At 46.3% G+C, this 24,286-nt stretch overlaps 1 protein-coding gene across 2 annotated transcripts in view; it reads right to left on the bottom strand.

The window, feature by feature from the left end:
* afap1l2 (actin filament associated protein 1-like 2) overlaps positions 1-24,286 on the bottom strand; it is a 159,539-nt gene that overhangs the window by 119,521 nt on the left and 15,732 nt on the right. For both annotated transcript variants that reach the window (XM_055921013.1, XM_055921006.1), the window contains exon 2: positions 4,872-5,000. In XM_055921013.1, the coding sequence (XP_055776988.1) occupies positions 4,872-5,000 (129 nt within the window). The remainder of the gene's footprint in view (positions 1-4,871; positions 5,001-24,286) is intronic.

Genomic DNA, 24,286 nt, shown 5'->3' with positions numbered 1-24,286 from the left:
CTCATCTCCCACCCCTTCTAATGGGACTATCCCCGATGCTCCTCCTTTTCCCGCTACAAAGTTTCTCCCTGCAGACGGTCACTGAGTCCGAGGTGCTAAAGGAGCTCCTTAAACTTGACCCCAAACAAAGCATCTGGTTCAGATGGTTTAGACCCTTTCTTCTTTAAGGTTGCTGCCCCCATCATCGCCAAGCCTATCTCTGACCTTTTAAAGCAGTCTCTCCTCTCTGGGGAGGTTCCCATTACTTGGAAGGCAGCCACGGTGCATCCTTTACCTAAAGGATCTGATCCTACTGATCCTACTGATCCTGCTGATCCTACTGTTATAGGCCAATTTCTATTTTGCCCTGTTTATCAAAAGTGTTGGAAAAACTTGTCAACTGACTGACTTTCTTGATGTCTATAGTATTCTCTCTGGTATGCAATCTGGTTTCCGCATAGGTTATAGATGTGTCACTGCAACTTTAAATGTCCTAAATGATGTCATTCTAAGCAATGTTGTGCTGCTATTTTTATTGACTTGGCCAAAGCTTTTGATAGGGTAGACCATTTCATTCTTGTGGGCCGGCTGAGTATTAGTGTCTCTGAAGGGTCTTCGGACTGATTTGCTTACTACCTCTCTCAAAGAGTGCAGTGTATAAAGTCAGAACATCTGCTGTCTCAGCCACTGCCTGTCACCAAGGGAGTACCCTAAGGCTCGATCCTAGGCCCCACGCTCTTCTCAATTTTCATCAACAACATAGCTCAAGCAGTAGGAAGCTCCCTCATCCATTGCATACTCCATGCACGTTGTGCATTCAGATCCACAGAACCAGATGCTCAGCTTGTGAACAGGCAAGGCAGGCAACTGCTTGTGGCACCAGGCCGTTAGAGGGCTCCTTGAGGGCTGACACTTTACTCCACAGCAATGTCTCAAAATGTGGCAACCGCAGTGACTGCAACCACCTCCCCATTAAACAGCCAATGGACGATTTGCAATGACATCTCAGTAGGAAACCTTCCTAAAGGGGCCCCATGAAGAGAGGGGAAACTAAAAACATTGTCAGTTTTGGACAGTGTTAGAAATATACATTGTCACGCCACGTGACAATGGCGTGCGGTGGTGTGACAGAGAGAAGCACATTTGAAGAGGCGAGGGTAAGAAGACCGTAAACAAACAAAGTACAGTCATCGAGCATTGCTTTCCCACTGTTGGCTACTCGAGTGGAAACACTTCTAACGTGTCATTTACGTCGCCATCACCCGGCCGTATCCCTTGCAGGTGGAGCTGGAGCAAGGAGAGTCCATTCGTTAGCGAAAACACAACAATCTCTCGCTGTTGCCTTCTAACAACAATTTGAGACAAATTCAGAAATTCATAAAGAAATAACGAAAGGAGTGGGAGTATTCATAGCCAAAGATTTGCAGCCCTATCCTATTCGGTGGTTACTGACTCGGGATTTCGTCACCTGATTTATTTATTTTTTATCGTGTTACAATGTCCCCTCCCGCACACATTTCAGCAGCAATGTAATTCCCAAACTCTATGAAACATCACGGAGAGAAATTGAAAACGAATTGACAGACACCCTATCTAACTCTCTCCACTGATAGTTGGACCTCCAGAGCAACTCAAAGCTACCTTACTGTGACGGTTAACTATGTACTGGATTGGGAGATGAAGAGCTACGTGTTGCAAACTCGTTCCCTGTATGAGAGTCATACAAGCACACACTCAGCCCTAGAATGAATGAATGATGTGACTGAGTGGAAGCTAGAGAGACCAAATATCACAATCTTAGCCACTACAGATTACGCACAAAACATTGTGAATGCCATCCATGAAGCTGATGGGTTTGGGCCCCACATTGGATGTTTTGCACACATCCTGAACCTAGCAGCCAAGAGGGCAGTCTCTCTCAAGGCAGTGTCCCGCCTCCTGGGGAAGGTCAGAAAAACTGGTGACTTTTTCCCACAAAGCAGAACAGCTCACCAAGATTTGACAGTCAAGCAAGAGATGCTAGATATACCAAAGCACAAATGAATCCATGATGTCACAACCCGTTGGAATACCATACATGACATGCTGGAACGTCATGTGGATCAGCAACCGGCCATCTACTCTGCAGTATTGGACAAGGCTGTGAAGAATTCGGTTAAAGACATAGCCATGCTGACTGGCAGTGAACTGAAGCTGGCAGAAGAACTCATTCAGCTACCGAACCCCCTGAAAATAATGACAACTCTCATGAGCAGTGAAATAAGTCCCACCTCATCAATGATGCTCCCTCTAAAGACAATGATTCTCAAATCCATGGCACCAGGTCCTGAGGACAGTGCAACCATCATGGAGGCCAAGGCAGCCATCATTCAGGACTTGGAGAGAAGATACACAGACAGGGATCTTCTAGACGACCGTCACAGAGCTACAGCCCTTGATCCAAGGTTTAAATCCCTGCCAGCCTGCTGCGACAGTCTACAAGGATCTCAACAAAGAAATTGTGGAGCATGAACATCAGGAATTACCTATTTTTTTAAAATTATTTTTCATGATATTGTTTTTATCATGTGCTTTAAAATGTGATGAAAACATGATGTGCCTCAGTGTCCCGGGAACCTCTGTTGCAAGTGAGAGTTTTCTCCACTGCGGGGGACAATGTCAGTGCAAGCCGTTCTCGTCTTGCTTCAGCGAATGTTGACATGTTTCTCTTTTTAAAGAAGAACCTCAACATAAAGGAATAGATATCTCATATAGGGTACCAACTTGATGTTGCAATTCAAGTTATTTTTTACATTTAATATTGCCTATACAAGTGTGTACCACGTTTATTTAAACTAGAGAAGGCAAAGCACCTACAGGTTGTCAAAGCTAAGAAGCACTTTTAATTTGAAAGTTTTTTTCCCCTTGATTTCATACACTTTTCTGAATGGAACGTTTTATTTGTCTATAGGCAAAACAAAGCGTTCATTGTTTAAAGGGAGATGTGTTTTTAGTTTTTTCTTAAATATAAAGATACCGAAACCGTACCGTTACCGTGACACACAAACTGCGATACATACCGAACCATGGACCCACTGTACCGTTGCATCCCTAGTTGCTACCATGCTGTGTTTTCATGTGTTGCTGCCATGCTGTTGTCTTAGTTCTTTATTTATGTAGTGTTATGGTGTCTCTCTTGTCGTGATGTGTGTTTTGTCCTATATATTTTTTATATTATAATTTTTTTATCCCAGCCCCCGTCCCCACAGGAGGCCTTTTGCCTTCTGGTAGGCCGTCATTGTAAATAAGAATTTGGTCTTAACTGACTTGCCTAGTTAAATAAAGGTAAAAAATATATATAATTTAGCCACAGAGGATCAATAGCTTCTTTTAAAACATTGCCTAGCTGTGGATTGTGTGTAGCCCAATAACAAAGGATAGCCTACAGTGGGGAATGCACTGTTAATCTGTCAGTGAACAGCATGCAGACAAAACAATATTTCTAATACAATCGCGTGCAAATGGCTCCTGCTGAAAAAAGAAGACCGTAATCTGTGTGCTATCGACATCCAATAGGCCAATTGCAAAGTAGGCTAAAACAATAGAGATAGGCTTTTGGCACTACTTTGTAAAACAATGTTTGCTCACAATTTATTTATTTTACCTTTATTTAACTAGGCAAGTCACTTAAGAACAAATTCTTAATTTCAATGACGGCCTAGGAACAGTGGGTTAACTGTCTTGTTCAGGGGCAGAACGACAGATTTTTTACCTTGTCAGCTCGGGGTTCGCTCTTGCAACCTTTCAGTTACTAGTCCAACGCTGTAACCACTAGGCTACCTTCCGCCCCTGCCACCACTACTCATGGTGTAGAATTATTCAAAATTCTTTCTGAACTGACAGCAGTAAATCTATAACTTTGGCAAATGTATTTAAACTCACCAGGCTTTCCGCAGCTTTGATTCTATAAGGAAATAATTGAAATGATGCTGCAAACCAGACCGAATATTGATGATGTAAATCAAGTGTTATGCTCCTGTGGCAGTAGGCTACTGTTGATATTTAAACTGGGTAGCTCGCTACACACATGACCAGTGACCACATCTCAGGACATGCATGTTCGGAAACCCGGCCCACACAATCTCTGTACAGGGGCGGACTGGGAAAAAGGCAACCCGGGCGCATGTGAACTCTGCACAGGGCTAACCAATGGACAGGGTAACGGGTGGCGAACTTGACGACATCACAACATCTTGGGGGCAGTGGGTTTAGAACAATGACAAAAACAGTACACGACAACAAATATTATACCACCATCCAAAAGGGCACTTGGTGAGTGGGAGGGCAAAGGGGCATGTGCTCGGCACAGGTATAACCCTATCTGTGCACGTGCCTGGTGGGCAATACATACATACAATACATAAATTATTTAACCTTTAATTAACTAGGCAAGTCAGTTAAGAACAAATTCTTATTTAAAATGACAGCCTAACCCAGCCAAACCCTAACCCAGACGACGCTGGGCCTATTGTGCGATGCCCTATGGGACTCCCAATCACAGCTGGTTGTGATACAGCCTGGAATCGACCCAGGGTTTGTAGAGACGCCTCTAGCACTGAGATGCAGTGCCTTAGATCGCTGCGCCACTCAGGAGCCCGATATGGTCAGTACCATGAGCTTATGTTGGGGCCCAATAAGGGCAGTTGATCTAAAGAGTATAATTATTTTAGGAAAAGTTATGGCTTTTCTTGGGGCCACCTACCTTGGGGCCAATGTGGAGCCGATGAGCAAGGCGCATCGGCCCAATGTGGGATACCTACATGGGGACAATATATTTGCCCGCTTTGGGCCTACCTCACGCCAATGTGCGCATGTTTGCTGGGCCATGTCAGATGTCCACTGGTTACACATACCGTTGGAGCATCTGTAGGACTGCAGCAGGTCAGACAGCAGGCCTTTCTGCACAGTGGCATTCCCACTCAGGTTTTCCCGATCCAGGATCAGGAGGAAGCGTTGCAGCTCCTCCAGGAGTTGATCCAGCACTAGAATAGGACACACAGAGAAAAAACATTGTCAGTTTTGGACAGTGTTAGAAACTTAACTTATCTGTGAGTAAAGCCTAAAGAAGAAAAGGTGGGTGCTGCTACACATTGGCAGTGGGTAAGATGAGTTCCCCTCCCCATACAATGTAAAGTGCTCTGACCAATTGTTACTATTACTGTCTTATTTCAAGTTGTGGTTCATTACTTTCTGCTTCATGCGAACATAAGCAAGCATTTAAAGTTAAACAGTTTCTCACACACAAAATGCATATCAGACAATTAAACATTTTCGATTTACTTGCATGTGACAGAAAGCGAAATTGTAGAAGGTCCCATCAGATAACATGACACACATTAGCTCTTTGCTAACCTCACAAGGTGGCAGTGATTACATCCTGGCACAACTTCTGCAGCCAATTAAAATCGTGGATTTAGTTGGACGTGTTCCAACACTTGTTCATGGAAGCGCCTTTAACATACCAACAGCACGTTCTGATCATCAGCAAAGCACCCCCAAAACATGATGCCTCCACCCCGTGCTTCACGGTTGGGATGGTCTTCTTCGGCTTGCAAGCCTCCCCCCTTTTTCCTCCAAACGTGACAATGATCATTATGGCCAAACAATTATATTTTTGTATTATCAGACCAGAGGAAATTTCTCCAAAAAGTACAATCTTCGTCCCCATGTGCAGTTGCAAACCGTAGTCTGGCTTCTTTATGGTGTTTTTGTAACAGTGGCTTCTCCCTTGCTGAGCGGCCTTTCAGGTTATGTCGATATAGGACTCGTTTTACTGTGGATAGAGATACTTTTGTACCTGTTTCCTCCAGCATCTTCACAAGGTCCTTTGCTGTTGTTCTGGGATTGATTTACACTTTTCGCACCAAAGTACATTCATCTCTAGGAGACAGAACATACCGCTCCTTCCTGAGCGGTATGACGGCTGCGTGGTCCCATGGTGTTTGTACTTGCGTACTATTGTTTGTACAAGTGAACGTGGTAACTTCAGGCGTTTGGAAATTGCTCCCAAGGATGAACCAGACTTGTGGAGGTCTAAAATTTATTTTCTGAGGTCTTGGCTGATTTCTTTTGATTTCCCCCTGATGTCAAGCAAAGAGGCACTGAGTTTGAAGGCAGGCCTTGATATACATCCACAGGTACACCTCCAATGGACTCAAATTATGTCAATTAGCCAATCAGAAGCTTCTAAAGCCATGACATCATTTTCTGGAACTTTCCAAGCTGTTTAAAGGCACAGTCAATTTAGTGTATGTAAACTTCTGACCCACTGAAATTGTGAAATAATCTGTCTGTAAACAATTGTTGGAAAAATGAGTTGTGTCATGCACAATGTAGATGTCCTAACCAACTTGCCAAAACTATAGTTTGTTAACAAGAAATTTGTGGAGTGGTTGAAAAACGAGTTTTAATGACTCCAACTTAAGTGTATGTAAACTTCCGACTTCAACTGCAGACACACTGGCTTTACTCAAAGCTAGTGGCATGTCGTTAGTAAAGCTTGAAAGAAGGGGCCTAAACAGCTGCCCTGGGGAATTCCTTATTATACCTGGATTATGTTGAAGAGGCTTCCATTAAAGAACACCCTCTGTGTTCTGTTAGACAGGTAACTCTTTATCCAAAGTATAGCAGGGGGGTGTAAAGCCATAACACATACAGTGGGGCAAAAAAGTATTTAGTCAGCCACCAATTGTGCAAGTTCTCCCACTTAAAAAGATGAGAGAGGCCTGTAATTTTCATCATAGGTACACTTCAACTATGACAGACAAAATGAGAAAAAAATCCAGAAAATCACATTGTAGGATTTTTAATGAATTTATTTGCAAATTATGGTGGAAAATAAGTATTTGGTCAATAACAAAGGTTTCTCAATACTTTGTTATATACCCTTTGTTGGCAATGACAGAGGTCAAACGACAGCAATGACAGAAGTCTTCACAAGGTTTTCACACACTGTTGCTGGTATTTTGGCCCATTCCTCCATGCAGATCTCCTCTAGAGCAGTGATGTTTTGGGGCTGTTGCTGGGCAACACAGACTTTCAACTCCCTCCAAAGATTTTCTATGGGGTTGAGATCTGAAGACTGGCTAGGCCACTCCAGGACCTTAAAATGCTTCTTACGAAGCCACTCCTTCGTTGCCCGGGTGGTGTGTTTGGGATCATTGTCATGCTGAAAGACCCAACCACGTTTCATCTTCAATGCCCTTGCTGATGGAAGGAGGTTTTCACTCAATCTCACAATACATGGCCCCATTCATTCTTTCCTTTACACGGATCAGTCGTCCTGGTCCCTTTGCAGAAAAACAGCCCCAAAGCATGATGTTTCCACCCCCATGCTTCACAATAGGTATGGTGTTCTTTGGATGCAACTCAGCATTCTTTGTCCTCCAAACACGACGATTTGAGTTTTTACCAAAAAGTTATATTTTGGTTTCATCTGACCATATGACATTCTCCCAATCTTCTTCTGGATCATCCAAATGCTCTCTTGCAAACTTCAGACGGGCCTGGACATGTACTGGCTTAAGCAGAGGGACACGTCTGGCACTGCAGGATTTGAGTCCCTGGCGGCGTAGTGTGTTACTGATGGTAGGCTTTGTTACTTTGGTCCCAGCTCTCTGCAGGTCATTCACTAGGTCCCCCCGTGTGGTTCTGGGATTTTTGCTCACCGTTCTTGTGATCATTTTGACCCCACGGGGTGAGATCTTGCGTGGAGCCCCAGATCGAGGGAGATTATCAGTGGTCTTGTATGTCTTCCATTTCCTAATAATTGCTCCCACAGTTGATTTCTTCAAACCAAGCTGCTTACCTATTGCAGATTCAGTCTTCCCAGCCTGGTGCAGGTCTACAATTTTGTTTCTGGTGTCCTTTGACAGCTCTTTGGTCTTGGCCATAGTGGAGTTTGGAGTGTGACTGTTTGAGGTTGTGGACAGGTGTCTTTTATACTGATAACAAGTTCAAACAGGTGCCATTAATACAGGTAACGAGTGGAGGACAGAGGAGCCTCTTAAAGAAGAAGTTACAGGTCTGTGAGAGACAGAAATCTTGCTTGTTTGTAGGTGACCAAATACTTATTTTCCACCATAATTTGCAAATAAATTCATTAAAAATCCTACAATGTGATTTTCTGGAATTTTTTTTCTCATTTTGTCTGTCATAGTTGAAGTGTACCTATGATGAAAATTACAGGCCTCTCTCATCTTTTTAAGTGGGAGAACTTGCACAATTGGTGGCTGACTAAATACTTTTTTGCCCCAATGTATGTTTTTCCAGCAGCCGACTGATCAATAATGTCAAAAGCATCACTGCAGTCTACCAAAACAACCCCCACAAACTTTTTATCATCAATTTCTCTCAGCCAATCATCAGTCATTTATGTAAGTGCATGCTCTTTGAATGTCCTTCCATATCAGTGAAAGTTGGCGCAGACCGTCACCGCAGTGAGGCGGGTCTGGCTCTCGACCCAGAACTTGCCCCTCCGCCTGCCCTGTCGGAAGCTGGGTCCGCGGTTTGTGGGGCCATTTAAAGTCCTGAGGAGAGTGAACGAGGTATGTTATAGGTTACAGCTTCCCCCCGATTACCGCATTAACCCGTTCCATGTGTCTCTCCTCAGGCCGGTGGTGGCTGGCCCGCTCCAGGAAGCTGAGGTGCGGTAGGTTCCTCCGCCCCCTCTGGACATCGAGGGGGCCCCGGCGTACTCCGTTCGATCCATACTGCATTCGAGACGTCAGGCCTTCAGTACCTCGTGGACTGGGAGGGGTACAGTCCGGAGGAGAGATGCTGGGTTCCGGTGGAGGACGTGTTAGATCCTTCCCTGCTGCGAGAGTTCCACCGTCTCCATCCGGATCGCCCTGCGCCTCGTTCGCCGGGTCGTCCCCGAGGCCAGCTGGAGCCGCGTGTCGGGGGGGGGTGTACTGTCACGACTTCTGCCGAAGTCGATGCCTCTCCTTGTTCGGGCGGTGCTCGGCGGTCGACGTCGCCAGTCTTCTAGCCATCGCCGATCCATTTTTCATTTTCCATTTGTCTTGTCTTGTTTTCCCACACACCTGGTTCTCATTTCCCTCATTACGTGTTGTGTATTTAACCCTCTGTTTCCCTCATGTCTTTGTGTGGTATTGTTTATTCTGTTTCATGTATTGCGCACGTTAGTTTGTTGCGTTAGTCTGGGTTATGTTAACCCGTATTGTTATTTCGTGTTCACTTTACCATGTGTTTTTGGTTCGCCAAAATAAAAGGCTCCGTTGGCTACACCATATCTGCTCTCCTGCACCTGACTCCTTTACAACCAGTTACGCATACCTGACATTGTCACGCGGAACTAGGTTGGCGAAAGAACCAGACGCAGAGAGAGAGAGAGCCGCTTTGGAAAAAAATATTCCTTATATTTTTTCTTAATTCAAAACTGAATAAGCCCGAACATCAAGGGCGCAGAGAGAACACTTGCAAAAACCCAAACATACACACACGTAACAAAAAACAATCCCGCACAAAACAAGGGCGGGTCAAACTCCTAATTATAGGGATACTCATTACGAAACAAAAAACAGGTGCAACTAATAAGACAAAACAAACAGACAAACGAAAAAGGGATCGGTGGCGGCTAGTAGGACGGTGACGACGACCGCCGAGCACCGCCCGAACAGGCAGGGGAGTCAACTTCGGCGGAAGTCATGACAGTACCCCCCTCCTGACGCGCGGCTCCCGCAGCGCGCCGCCACCGGCCTCGGGGACGACCCGGAGGGCGAGGTGCCGGGCGATCCGGGTGGAGGCGGTGGAAGTCTCTCAGTAAAGTAGGATCTAAAATGTCCCCCACCGGAACCCAGCATCTCTCCTCCGGACCGTACCCCTCCCAGTCCACGAGGTACTGTAGGCCCCTCACCCGGCGTCTCGAGTCCAGAATGGCACGTACTGTGTACGCCGGGGACCCCTCGATCTCCAGAGGGGGTGGAGGGACCTCAGGCACCTCACCTTCTTGCAGGGGACCAGCCACCACCGGCCTGAGGAGAGACACATGAAACGAGGGGTTAATACGGTAATACCTAGGGAGTTGTAACCTATAACACACCTCGTTTATTCTCCTCAGGACTTTAAACGGCCCCACACACTGCGGCCCCAGCTTCCGACAGGGCAGGCGGAGAGGCAGGTTTCGGGTCGAGAGCCAGACCCTGTCCCCCGGTGTGAACACGGGGGCCTCACTGCGGTACTGGTCAGCGCTCCTCTTCTGCCGTTGTCCTGCTAACTTTAGCGATTCCTGGACGGCTTTCCAGGTGTCCTTGGAGCGCTGTACCCATTCCTCTACCGCAGGAGCCTCGGTCTGACTCTGGTGCCATGGGGCCAGGACCGGCTGGTAACCTAACACACACTCAAACGGGGACATGTTCGTTGAGGAGTGGCGGAGGGAGTTCTGAGCGAGCTCAGCCCAAGGAACATACCTCGCCCACTCACCAGGCCGGTCCCGGCAATATGACCGCAGAAACCTGCCCACATCCTGGTTTACGCGCTCCACCTGCCCATTACTCTCGGGGTGAAAACCCGAGGTCAAGCTGACCGAGACCCCCAGTCTTTCCATAAACGCCCTCCAGACTCTGGACGTGAATTGGGGGCCCCGATCAGAAACGATATCCTCAGGCACCCCATAGTGCCGGAAGACATGGGTAAACAAGGCCTCCGCAGTCTGCAGGGCCGTAGGGAGACCGGGCAACGGGATGAGACGGCAGGACTTAGAAAACCGATCCACAACGACCAAAATCGTAGTACTTCCCTGGGACGGGGGAAGATCGGTAAGAAAGTCCACCGATAAGTGTGTCCACGGCCGTTGTGGAACGGGGAGGGGCTGTAACTTCCCTCTAGGCAAGTGCCGAGGAGCCTTGCTCTGAGCACACACCGAGCAGGAGGAGACATAAAATCTCACGTCCTTAGCCAACGTGGGCCACCAGTATCTCCCTCTAAGACTCCGCACTGTCCTCTCGATGCCAGGATGACCCGAGGAGGGGAGAGTATGAGCCCAACGGATTAGTTTATCCCGGACCCCTCCCGGCACGTACTGAACCCCTGCTGGACAGTTAGGAGGGGTCTGCTCTAACCGTGAGGCTCTCTCTATCTCCGCATCCACCTCCCATACCACCGGTGCCACGAGACATGAAGGTGGAATGATGGGAGTTGGCTCAACGGACCGCTCCTCGGTATCATAGAGACGGGACAGCGCATCGGCCTTGGTGTTTTGGGAGCCTGGTCGGTACGAGATGGTGAACTGAAACCGGGTGAAAAACATGGCCCATCTAGCCTGACGCGGATTTAGTCTCCTCGCTTCCCGTATGTACTCGAGATTACGATGGTCAGTCCAGATGAGAAAAGGGTGTTTCGCCCCCTCAAGCCAATGTCTCCACACCTTCAAAGCCTTGACTACAGCTAACAACTCCCGGTCCCCCACATCATAGTTTCGCTCCGCCGGACCGAGCTTCCTCGAAAAGAAGGCACAAGGGCGGAGCTTGGGTGGTTCGCCCGAGCGCTGGGACAGCACGGCCCCGACCCCCGCCTCGGACGCGTCCACCTCCACTATGAACGCTAAAGAGGGGTCCGGATGCGCCAACACGGGCGCATTGGTAAACAGCTCCTTCAGACAACTGAAAGCTCTGTCCGCCTCTGCTGACCAACGCAAGCGCACCGGTCCTCCCTTCAGCAGTGAGGTAATGGGAGCAGCCACCTGACCAAAACCCCGGATAAACCTCCGGTAGTAATTGGCAAACCCTAAAAACCGCTGCACCTCTTTCACCGTGGTCGGAGTCGGCCAATTACGCACGGCTGTAACGCGGTTCTCCTCCATCACCACCCCGTAGGTGGAAATACGATAACCCAGGAAGGAAACGGCCTGTTTGAAGAACTCACATTTCTCCGCCTTGCAATACAGGTCATGCTCCAACAGTCGCCCAAGTACCTTACGCACCAGAGACACATGCGCCGCGCGGGTGGCAGAGTAGATCAAGATGTCATCAATGTACACTACCACTCCCTGCCCGAGCAGGTCTCGGAGAATCTCATCTACGAAGGATTGAAAGACAGCTGGAGCATTTTTTAACCCATATGGCATGACGCGGTACTCATAATGGCCAGATGTAGTACTAAATGCAGTTTTCCACTCATCTCCTCCCCGGATGCGCACCAGATTATACGCACTCCTCAGGTCCAATTTTGTGAAGAAGCGTGCCCCGTGAAATGATTCCACCGCCGTAGCGATGAGAGGTAGGGGGTAACTAAACCCCACTGTGATGGAATTTAGACCTCGATAATCAATGCACGGGCGTAAACCGCCATCCTTCTTTTTCACAAAAAAGAAGCTCGAGGAGACAGGTGATGCAGAGGGCCGAATGTATCCCTGTCCCAGTGATTCAGTAACATATGTCTCCATAGCCGCTGTCTCCTCCTGAGACAAAGGATACACGTGACTCCTAGGAAGTGCAGCGTTCTCCAGGAGGTTTATCGCGCAGTCCCCTCGTCGATGGGGTGGTAATTGGGTCGCCTTCCTTTTACTGAAGGCGATAGCCAAATCGGCATATTCAGAGGGAATGCGCACGGTGGAAACCTGGTCTGGACTCTCCACCGTAGTCGCACCAACGGCAACTCCTAGACACCTGCCTGAACACTCCTCTGACCACCCCTTCAGAGCCCCCTGTTGCCAGGAAATCACCGGGTTGTGCTGAGCTAGCCAGGGAATTCCCAACACCACTGGAAACGCAGGTGAGTCGATAAGGAACAGACTAATCTGCTCCTTATGACTACCCTGCGTTACCATGTCCAGTGGTACCGTGGCCTCCCTGACCATTCCTGACCCTAATGGTCGGCTATCTAAGGAGTGCACGGGGAAAGGTAACTCTAACGACACAAGGGGAATCCCTAGCCTTAATGCGAGCCCCCGATCAATGAAATTCCCAGCTGCGCCTGAATCGACTAGCGCCTTATGCTGTAGAGAGGGAGAAAACCCGGGGAAATAGGTTAACACAAACATATGACTAACAGGAAGCTCTGGGTAAGTCTGGTGCTGACTCACCTGGGGTGATCGAGTAGTGTTCCGCCTGCCCTCCCGACTCCCAGAAGAGTTCCTCCAGCACCGGTCGGCCGTGTGCCCTCGCCGACCACAACTGGTACAGGAGGACACTCCTCCTCCGGTCCCCCTTGACGCTGCCCCCCCTAACTCCATAGGGATAGGAGTAGGAGGGCTGGGAGGTGGAAACGACAGGACCTGTTCCGAACGTCCGCGGGCAGCCAGCAGGTTGTCGAGACGGATGGCCATGTCAATAAGTTCGTCCAGCGTGAGTGTGGTGTCCCGACACGCTAGCTCCCTGCGGACGTCCTCCCTAAGGCTACATCGGAAATGGTCTATTAAGGCCCTGTCGTTCCACCCTGCTCCTGCAGCCAAGGTCCTGAACTCCAGGGCAAAGTCCTGTACGCTCCTCGTCTCCTGACGCAGGTGGAACAGCCGTTCACCCGCCGCACGACCCTCTGGTGGGTGGTCAAACACAGCTCGGAATCGGCGGGTGAACTCAGGGTAATGATCCCTCGCCGAGTCTGGGCCATTCCACACTGCGTTGGCCCATTCAAGAGCTCGTCCAGTCAAACAGGAGACGAGGGCGCACACGCTCTCCTCTCCGGAGGGAGTAGGACGAACGGTCGCCAGGTAAAGCTCCAGCTGAAGAAGAAACCCCTGACACCCGGCCGCCGTTCCATCATACTCCCGTGGGAGCGCCAGCCGAAGAGCCCCGGAGCCGGATGCTGAAACAGGAACAGGAGGTGTTGGAGGAGGGGGTGCTGGAGATGAGGTGGGAAGGCCACTCCTCTCCCATCGATCCATCCTCTCCATCATTTGGTCCATAGCCGACCCAATACGGTGGAGAACACTGGTGTGATGGAGGACCCTTTCCTCCATCGATGGGAGAGGAGACGCGGCTGCTCCTGCTGGTTCCATTTTGTGTTGGTGCGGGATTCTGTCACGCGGAACTAGGTTGGCGAAAGAACCAGACGCAGAGAGAGAGAGAGCCGCTTTGGAAAAAAATATTCCTTATATTTTTTCTTAATTCAAAACTGAATAAGCCCGAACATCAAGGGCGCAGAGAGAACACTTGCAAAAACCCAAACATACACACACGTAACAAAAAACAATCCCGCACAAAACAAGGGCGGGTCAAACTCCTAATTATAGGGATACTCATTACGAAACAAAAAACAGGTGCAACTAATAAGACAAAACAAACAGACAAACGAAAAAGGGATCGGTGGCGGCTAGTAGGACGGTGACGACGACCGCCGAGCACCGCCCGAACAGGCAGGGGAGTGAACTTCGGCGGAAGTCATGACAGACATTGCCAATCTTATTTCACATACCTTTTGCATCATCCCTCTCAACCATACACATTTTCAATTCCTCATCAATCCAAGGGGATTTAACCGTTTATACAGTAATTTTCCTTTATCTGTACATGCTTATTAATAACTGGAATAAGTACTTTCATGAATGTGTCAAGTGCAGCATCTGGTTGCTCCGCATTACACACCACAGACCAGCAAATATTCTTTACATCATCAACATAAGAATCACTACAGAACTTCTTGTATGACCTCTTATACACTATATTACACCCAGCCTTGGGAACATTGGTTTTCCTAGATATGGCTACTATATTGTGATCACTACATCTGATGGATTTGGATATTTTTTAAAGCAATTTTCTGCAGCATTAGTAAAGCTGTGATGAAAACATGTTGATTTCATTCCTGTGCTGTTTGTAACTACACTGGTAGGATGACTGATAACCTGAACCAGATTGCAGGCACTTGTTACAATAAACAATACAAAACAAACCGTGAAGCTTAGGGCTATGTGCCACAAACAAAGTCAACTTCCCACCAGGACAGGTGGGAAAAAGGGCTACCTGCAATTATGTTAGCACAGCTGAAAACTGTTGTCCTGATTAAAGAAGCCATAACACTGGCCTTCTTTAGACTAGTTGAGTATCTGGAGCATCAGCATTTGTGGGTTTGATTACAGACTCAAAATGACCAGAAACAAACATCTTTCTTCTGAAACTCGTCAGTCTATTCTTGTTCTGAGAAATGAAGGCTATTCCATGCGAGAAATTGCCAGGGACTTTAATGCAGAAAAACTTAAATCAGTTTTACCTCATTACTACCAGCATTTCTACCAGCATGTGCAACCAGAGAAAAAAAACTCTAGACCACCTTTACTCCACACACAGAGACGCGTACAAAGCTCTCCCTCGCCTTCCATTTGGAAATTCTGACCATAATTAAGTCCTCCTGATTCCTGTTTACAAAAAAAAACTAAAGCACGAAGTACCAGTGTCTCGCTAAATACGGAAGTGGTCAGATGATGCAGATGCTACGCTACAGAACTGTTTTGCTAGCACAGACTCAAATATGTTCCGGGATTCATCCAATGGTATTGAGGAGTATACCACCTCAGTCACCGGCTTCTCCAATAAGAGCATCGACGACGTCGTCCCCACAGTGAACGTACGTACGTACGTACATATCCCAACCAGAGGCCATGGATTACAGGCAACATCCGCACCGAGCTAAAGGCTAGAACTGCTGCTTTTTAAGGAGCGGGACACTAACCCGGACTCTTATAAGAAATCCCGCCTTGCCCTCAGACGAACCATCAAACAGGCAAAGCGTCAATACAAGACTAAGACTGAATCCTACTACACCGGCTCTGATGGTCGTTGGATGTGGCATGGCTTGCAAACTATTATGGACTAAAAAGGGAAACCCAGCCGCGAGATGCCCAGTGACGCAAGTCTACCAGATGAGCTAAATGCATTTTATGCTCGCTTCGAGGCAAGCAACACTGAAGCATGCATGAGAGCACCAACTGTTCCGGACGACTGACCACGCTCTGTGGTAGCCAATGTGAGCAAGACATTTAAACAAGTCAAAATTCACAAGACCGCGGGGCCAGAATGATTACCAGGACGTGTACTCAGAGCATGTGCGGACCAACTGGCAAGTGTCTTCACTGACATTTTCAACCTCTCCCTGACCCAGTCTGTAATATCTACATGTTTCAAGCAGACCACCATAGTGCCTGTGCCCAAGAAAGCAAAGGTAACGTGCCTAAATGACTACCGCCCCATAGCACTCACGTCGATTGTCATGAAGTGCTTTGAAAGGCTGGTCATGGCTCACATCAACACCATTATCCCAGAAACCCCAGACCCACTCCAATTTGCATTCTGCCCAAACAGATCCACAGATGATGCAATCTCTATTGCTCTCCACACTTCCTTTTCCCACCTGGACAAAAGGAACACCTATGTGAGAATGCTATTGATAGTCAATCAAGGTCAGCATTCAACAACATAATGCTCACAAAGCTCATCACTAAGCTAAGGACCCTGGGACTAAACACCTCCCCCTGCAACTGGATCCTGGACTTCCTGACGGGCCGCACCCAAGTGGTAAGGGTAGGCAACAACATATCTGCCACACTGATCCTCAACACGGGGACCTCTCAGGGGTGTGTGCTTAGTCCCCTCCTGTACTCCCTGTTCACCCACGACTGCATGGCCAGGCACGTCACCATTATTAAGTTTCCTGACAACACAACATTGGTAGGCCTGATCACCAACAACGATGAGACAGGAGGTCAGAGAAATGAGTGTGGTGCCAGGACAACAACCTCTCCCGCAACGTGAGCAAGACAAAGGAGATCATCGTGGACTACAGGAAAAGGAAAAGGCCCCCATTCACATCGACGGGGCTGTACTGGAGCGGGTTGAGAGTTTCAAGTTTCTTGGTGTCCATATCACCAACAAACTATCCTGGTCTAAACACACCAAGAAAGTTGTAGTAGTGCAGACAGCCCAGTACATCACGGGGGTAGTGCAGATAGCCCAGTACATCACGGGGGCAACGCTTCCTGTCATCCAGGCCCCAAAAAATTGTTAAAGACTCCAGTCACCCAAGTCATAGACTGTTCTCTCTGATACCACACGGCAAGTGGTACCGGATCGCCAAGTCTAGTTACAAAAGGCTCCTTAACAGCCTCTACCCCCAAGCCATAAAACTGCTGAACAATTAATCAAATGGCCACCCAGAGAATCTGCATTGACAACCACCCCCCTTTGTTTTTACACTGCTTCTACTCGCTGTTTATTATCATTGCACAGTCACTTTATCCCTACCTACATGTACAAATTACCTCGACTAACCTGTACCTCCGCACATTGTCTCGGTAACATTACCCCCTGTGGGCTCACGAGTGGCCCAGTGGTCCAAGGTACTGCGTCTCAGTGAAAGAGGCATCACTATAGTCCCTGGTTCGAATCCAGGCTGTATCACATCTGGCTGTGATTGGGAGTCCCATAGGGCGGTGTACAATCGTCCCAGCGTCGTCCAGGTTTGGCCAGGGTAGGCCGTCATTGTAAATAAGAATTTGTTCTTAACTGACTTGCCTAGTTAAATAAAGGTTAACTAAAAAATATATATATGTATTTACAGCCTCATTATTGTTATTTTATTGTCATTTTTAAAATTTTCATTTATTTAGCAATGAAGTTTTAAGAAGAAACTTCTTAAAACGTCATTGCTGGTTAAGGGCTTATAAGTAAGCATTTCACGGTAAGGTCTACTACACCTGTTGTATTCAGCGCATGTGACAAATAAAATTTGAATATAGACCGCAACACTGCCCTTATTAGCATTTCTGCCATTTCTGTAGACGTTATAACCATGTATTGCTACTACTGTATCATCAAATGTATTTTCAAAGTGATTTTTGAGGTATTAATGTCATCTGTTACTAGGAAGTTGACTTCACAAACCTTGTTTCTTAGGCTACATATGTTAATGTGACACATTTTTTGGCACTTTTCTGGGATGCGTGGTTGTTTTTATTGCTTTACTGTTAAGCTTATCAGAAGTAGACGTGTTCATGTTATTTATATTTGAGCTGCAGGGTGAGCTGCACACAAGGGACTTCCTGTCACGCCCTGACCTTAGAGAGCCTTTATATTTCTCTATTTGGTTAGGTCGGGGTGTGATTAGGGTGGGAATTCTATTTTTTCTATTACTTTGTTGGCCGGGTATGGTTCCCAATCCGAGGCAGCGTTATCATTGTCTCTGATTGGGGATCATACTTAGGCAGCCTTTTTCCACCTTTAGTTTGTGGGATCCTGTTTGTGTGTAGTTGCTTACTGCACTGCATGTAGCTTCACGTTCGGTTGTAGTTTACTGTTTTTTCGTGTTCATCAAAATAAATGATGGACGCTTACCACGCTGCACCTTGGTCTGATTCTTCCATCAACGAGCGTGACACTACCTACTAGGGCACACCGCCTTAGTGCTAACAGTATAACTCTGGTTCACAGAGTTATACTGTAGGATCAACAGAGGCATTCAGGGCAATTAGTGGACATACATTAAGTTACTTACTTACTTTGTGTCTGCCAATGCCCCTAGGATAATGTACATTCACAACTCAGCGACACAATGGTAGGGATTAACTGAGCTGTTGATAAGTCATTGTCTAAACGCAGGAGCCACGATGATTTGTATGGACTCCGTCATTTCTGTTTCCAGAAGGTATCGAAATTATCTATAAAAGTGATTCCAACAGAGGTACAGTAATATTTTAGCCAGGTGTGTAATGCCTGTTACCTACTGAATCTTTCACATCCGCAGCCCAACGATGGTTCCGGACATTAAATAATTGGCCACTTTTTGGAATCTTTCAGTGCTAAATCTATTTTCAGAAGTTCCCAGCTAGCCCTCCTGATGTCGTTTGACCCCGCATGGACTACGACAGCTTCAGCTCCCGGTATCTGTCGTGGAACGGTCGGAAGCAGAATTGTAATGTCCTTTACTCGTGCTCTAGGATAGCACAGGGTTTTTTCCCCGGGAACCAAGATGTTTTATACAATAGAAATGCCGATAACGACAGCTGGTGCAATGGCTAAGGAGGTCCAGCCGTTCTTTTGCCTCGAGTGGTTTCGCAAACCCCTCGAGGACTGAAGGACGGTGGGGCCTGATGGACCCGAGCCAGCTGTAGTATCCATCGTGGATGATGAATGAGCTGGAGTCTCAGGCAGCCTCACGGTCTGATGAGGGTGGGAGCTCTAAGGATCTGAACACGATGTAAAAGCCACCGGAGAGGGAGACAGAACAGAGGACGAAGGCCCAGGTACCTCCGAATCCGATCTCTAATCGGAATCTCCCAGGGAAGACGGTTCCGGAACCTCTGGATCCAGGGAGGCAAAGCTGTATCTGGTCGCCAAGGAGGGGAAGACTCCAATAACGAATAGAGGACGAGCGCTATCCCGCCGGTCTGTTTGAAGGCTACTTCAAATATATAGCAGAGCATGTGCTTGTTATGAGTAACTGAGAAATAAATATAATTATGTATAACTGATTTCACTCAAAGCATCAACAAATTTTTCAGGAGCTGCCCAAGAGGTGATATTCTGACCAAACTCTGTATGCCATGGGCTCTCCAACCTTGTTCTTGCAGCCACCCAGTGCTTCATTTGGGAAACAAAGTGAAATCTGTTCGGGAACATCGATAGTAACTTGTTTTCGCAACGAAACATTTCACAAAACTGTTGCCAGCCCATCTACGTGCTCAAGAATGGAATAAAGGAGAGAAGGGAGGAGATGGAAACGCATGGTGATGAGATACACTACATGACCAATGGTATGTGGACACCTGCTCGTTGAACATCTCATTCCAAAATCATGGGCCCTAATATGGAGTTGGTCCCCCCTTTTGCTGCTATAACAGCCTCCACTCTTCTGGGAAGGCTTTCCAATAGATGTTGAAACATTGCTGCGGGGACTTGCATCCATTCAGCCATGACAGCATTAGTAAAGTCGGGCACTGATGTAGGGCGATCAGAACTGGCTCGAAGTCAGCGTTCCAATTCATCCCAAAGGTGTTCGATGGGGTTGAGGTCAGGGCTTTGTGCAGGCCAGTCAAGTTCTTCCACTCCGATCTCGACAAACCATTTCTGTATGGATCTCACTTTGTGCACAGGGGGCATTGTCATTCTGAAACAGGAAAGGGACTTCCCAAAACTGTTGCCACAAAGTTGGAAGCACAGAATCGTCTAGAAAGTCATTGTATGCTGTAGTGTTAAGATTTCCTTTTCGGGAACTAAGGGGCCTAGCCTGAACCATGAAAAACAGCCCCAGACCATTATTCCTCCTACATTACATTTTACAGTTGGCACTATGCATTCGGGCAGGTTCTCCCGGCATCCGCCAAACCCAGATTCGTCCGTAAGAATGCCAGATGGTGAAGCGTGATTCATCACTCCAGAGTACGCATTTCCACTGTTCCAGAGTCCAATGGCGGCGAGCTTTACACCACTTCAGCCGACGTTGGCATTGCGCATGGTGATCTTAGGCTTGTGTACGGCTGCTCGGCCATGGAAACCGAATTCATGAAGCTTCCGACTAACAATTCTTGTGCTGCCATGGCTTCCAGAGACAGTTTGGAACTTGGTAGTGAGTGTTGCAACCGAGGACAGACGATTTTTACACACTACATGCTTCATCACTCGGCGGTCCCGTTCTGTGAGCTTCTGTGGCCTGAGTCCATTAGGGACAATAGAGCCCTGAGTCCGAGGCCATTAGGACCTGATGGTAGTTAGCAAGTTGGTTACTACCACAGCTTGTCCAGAGTGCATAACAGGAGATTACCGTGACTCAACAGAATTTTACTGCGGTCATGACTCATGACTGCAGTTGTGGCGGTAATACAGTCACAACAACAGCCCTAGAAGGACTCTCCCCGAGGAAGTTGCTGTCACCATTTCAACGTCATTTCCTGTCCTGGAGAGGAAATGCACGTTTAAGTTCCACCTCTGAAGAATGACGAAGGCTACTTATACACATTCATGAATTGGGTGTGGGAATTTCCACGCGGAGTTGATAAATATCAACAAATATGGCACTGTCAGCTGTCAGCATAGCTAGCTAGCATGCTAAACGTATCTAGCTAGCTAGCTACAGTATCTTGCTAACCTTATCTGTTGTTGCTGGGTTTTTTTTTTACTATACCGTATTCAAAAGATTAGCCAGCTGGCTCTATGGCTGCTTCTGGAGCTAGATTTGTCATAAGCATTGATTTAGGGAAAACTTCACCATAGATGGAAACCAATGGCCTGGCTTTGACTTTGTCATCTATTGTTATCTTCAAAGTTTTGTCATCTTCCATAAATTGTGTCCGCAAATATGCCATAGAAATAGTTAGAAAGAATAAGATTAAGCTCCGGTAATATGGATAGCTATTGAATGATAGCTAATATCCATTTTGTTTTTGTAATGGACACGGTGCAACCTTTGGTAGGTAGGCTGCTGGCAGGCTTCAGCTGCCGTACAAGTCAGCCCGTGCTGATGGTTCTCACAGGGGAAGTGAAATGATAGGCTACAATGACTTTTCTCATGATAATACATGCTGCAAATGACAAGTTCCTGAATAAAAACTTTTTGACACTTTTGGTTTCTAGCTAACCTTACACCAATCAAAGCAGTGAAGCGAAACTTTAGTGGTCAAAACCATTCATCTTGGGGCGACGGAGGGAGCGGGTTTGCAAAATGCTATCATACCACGCAATTAAAATGTTCAGATATTTTTTTTTTATACAGACTAGCTAAAAAATAAGTGAAAATGTACAAAATATCCAATGGATTACGAAAAATGTCTGGCACATAGTATTTTAATTTGCTCCATGGCTCAAGCGGCCAAGTGGACACAAGGCTGTTTGGCTCATCACAGTCACAAAGAGGAATAACTTTGCAGCTGTTTCTGATTAATAAACAATGCCATGCTGGTGGGTGGTAACTTTCAAATAAAACCCTGCCCTGAAACAAAATGTAGGGTGAAAATAATTTGTACATCATATCATAGGGAACGACACCGCATTCACACAGATTTGCACAATGGGCAGTTCGAATTTGTCACTACAAATCATACTTTGACTAAAACGACAAATTTATGTAAATTGTTGTGCAACATCATGGGTAAGCTCAGACCATCGGCTAGAAAAATATAATTTCTACTGATGTGGGCGTTTAACACATCTCCCACTATCATACAAATATTTTTACACAGCTGAAGAAAGCACACACATTTTCTTCAGGAAATGTACCTTTTCCTAGTTTAGTCATATTTATCTTACCTTAGAAGTGTTTACTTTGCAGGTTGACTTTCATCTCGAGTTGCAATGTCCCATAAATTGAATGCCTAAATCAACTTCAAGTATCTACAAAACAAGTTTTCCAGCTACATAATCCAAAAGGAAGACTACAGCTAATATTTATTCCAAAAATTGCTGTTCGCGATTCACAAATTATTATTTTGATTCACGTGATTCGATTCACCGCAATTGAACTGAATCCCAACTACTACAATGGAAAAGTGAATCGTTCATTTTGTCAAAAATAATTGTTTAAAAGAATAGATTCATGTGAATAAAACAATTATTTAAAAAAGAGGGGGGTAGAAATGTGAAGCGGGTCATCCATTAAACAGTAAATCAACTTTGTTAAGCCTAAATTAGTAACATACAGGGTTCTAGAACATAAAAATCAACTAGTCACATCAAATTTGAACTGTGCTATGCATACGTGAGACACAAATATCATGGTGCAATTCCATTTTGTTGTTTTAGATCTTCCGGAAGTGGGCTCTCTGGTACTTTGAAGATATGACCCATTTTATAAATTGACTTTATAGGCTATTATCCAATCAAAGCCCTCCTTTAGGATTGCGCATTCAGCAAATCACCAGCAGAGGGAGTCCCCTTTGAATCCATTTTCCCATTCACTGTGTTGGTGGTGCTCATAAAAATGAATTATAACTTCAAAAATAGCAGAGGCCCAATTTGATGTACTTGTAGAGTTTACTGTTTAAAACAATATGTCTAAAAGTTAACAAAATCAAAGAGGTTACTTTTGAGATATTAACATAATAAATCAGGTGTATTCTCCTTTCTAAACACTATTCATATTTTAGAGCACTGGCTTTGTAGCATCTACAGAATCTTCGTTGTAGTTATCAATAATTATTTTGGATGCATATTTCAAAAGATATGCCAAACATCCTTCCCTCAAAGTACCATTTTATGGATTTCATTTCAGGAAGATCCAAAACATCATAAATATATTTGGGGCACCCTGTCATGGAACTGCCCAAATGTTAAAAAGGAAGTGGACAGCAGAGCCCCAGAACGTAGAGCCATTGCATCTCAATGACCGATTCACAGTTCTATGCCACTGATGTAGTTCTTCCAACAAACGGATCTACACAGTGGTGAAAAATATGTCACCCCCATACTGTTGATTCAATTAAGCTGACTGTACCCGATGGCACCTCTTTCAAGCATCCTGCTATGCCTCTATCTCTCCCTCGCTCCCTTCTTCCCGGCCTTATCTTACAAAAACAAAACTCCTCATGGCATAGGGCCTTAAGGCAGCCTCTGACCACAATCATGAGTGTGAAGGGACACGATGACATGAGTAATGTATCCGTCTTTCATGCAAGTCAAATAGATACGGTTATGTATGTGTAGTTTGTCTGTTTGTGAGTTGAAGTAGGATACAGTCTCACAGCTTATACTACAGCATGCATGCAGGCACACATATGCAAATGTGAGTCAGCAAAAATGACAAACACACAAAACATTTGTAGGTCTACACATCTGACCTACCTACATGAAAAAATACTACAGTTTACTATAGAATACTACAGTACTTGCTACAGAACTCTGTTGTAAACTGTAGTATACTGTAGACAACTATACTACATACTGCAGTATTATCCGGAAAATAAACACTGTACAAAACACTACTGTGATGTCCGCAATAACACAAAAGTGTTTTAAAAATAGTAATACTACTACATGACTTAATTTGCATACACTCTGCCCATTCCCCTACCCCACTGGTTCTCAATCCTGGTCATAGGAACCCAAAGGGCTGCACATTTTTGTTTTTGCTCTAGCACTACACACCTGATTCAAATCATCAAAGCCTCATGATGAGTTGATCATTTGAATCAGCTGTGTAGTGCTAGAGCAAGAATAAAAATGTGCACCCCTTTGGGTCCCCAGGACCAACATTGAGAACCACTGTCCTACCCCATATCCCCATTTTTGCTACCCATAATTGAGAAACCTGCATGCCAAGTATAGACCATATATTATTTCCCCTACAGGTTATAGAAACGAGCTGAAGCTCTGAACTATCCACTCAGAAC

The sequence above is a fragment of the Salvelinus fontinalis genome, chromosome 1 (genome assembly GCF_029448725.1).
Source record: "Salvelinus fontinalis isolate EN_2023a chromosome 1, ASM2944872v1, whole genome shotgun sequence".
NCBI classification, from domain to species: domain Eukaryota; kingdom Metazoa; phylum Chordata; class Actinopteri; order Salmoniformes; family Salmonidae; genus Salvelinus; species Salvelinus fontinalis.
This window is presented reverse-complemented; position numbering and strand designations above follow the sequence as displayed.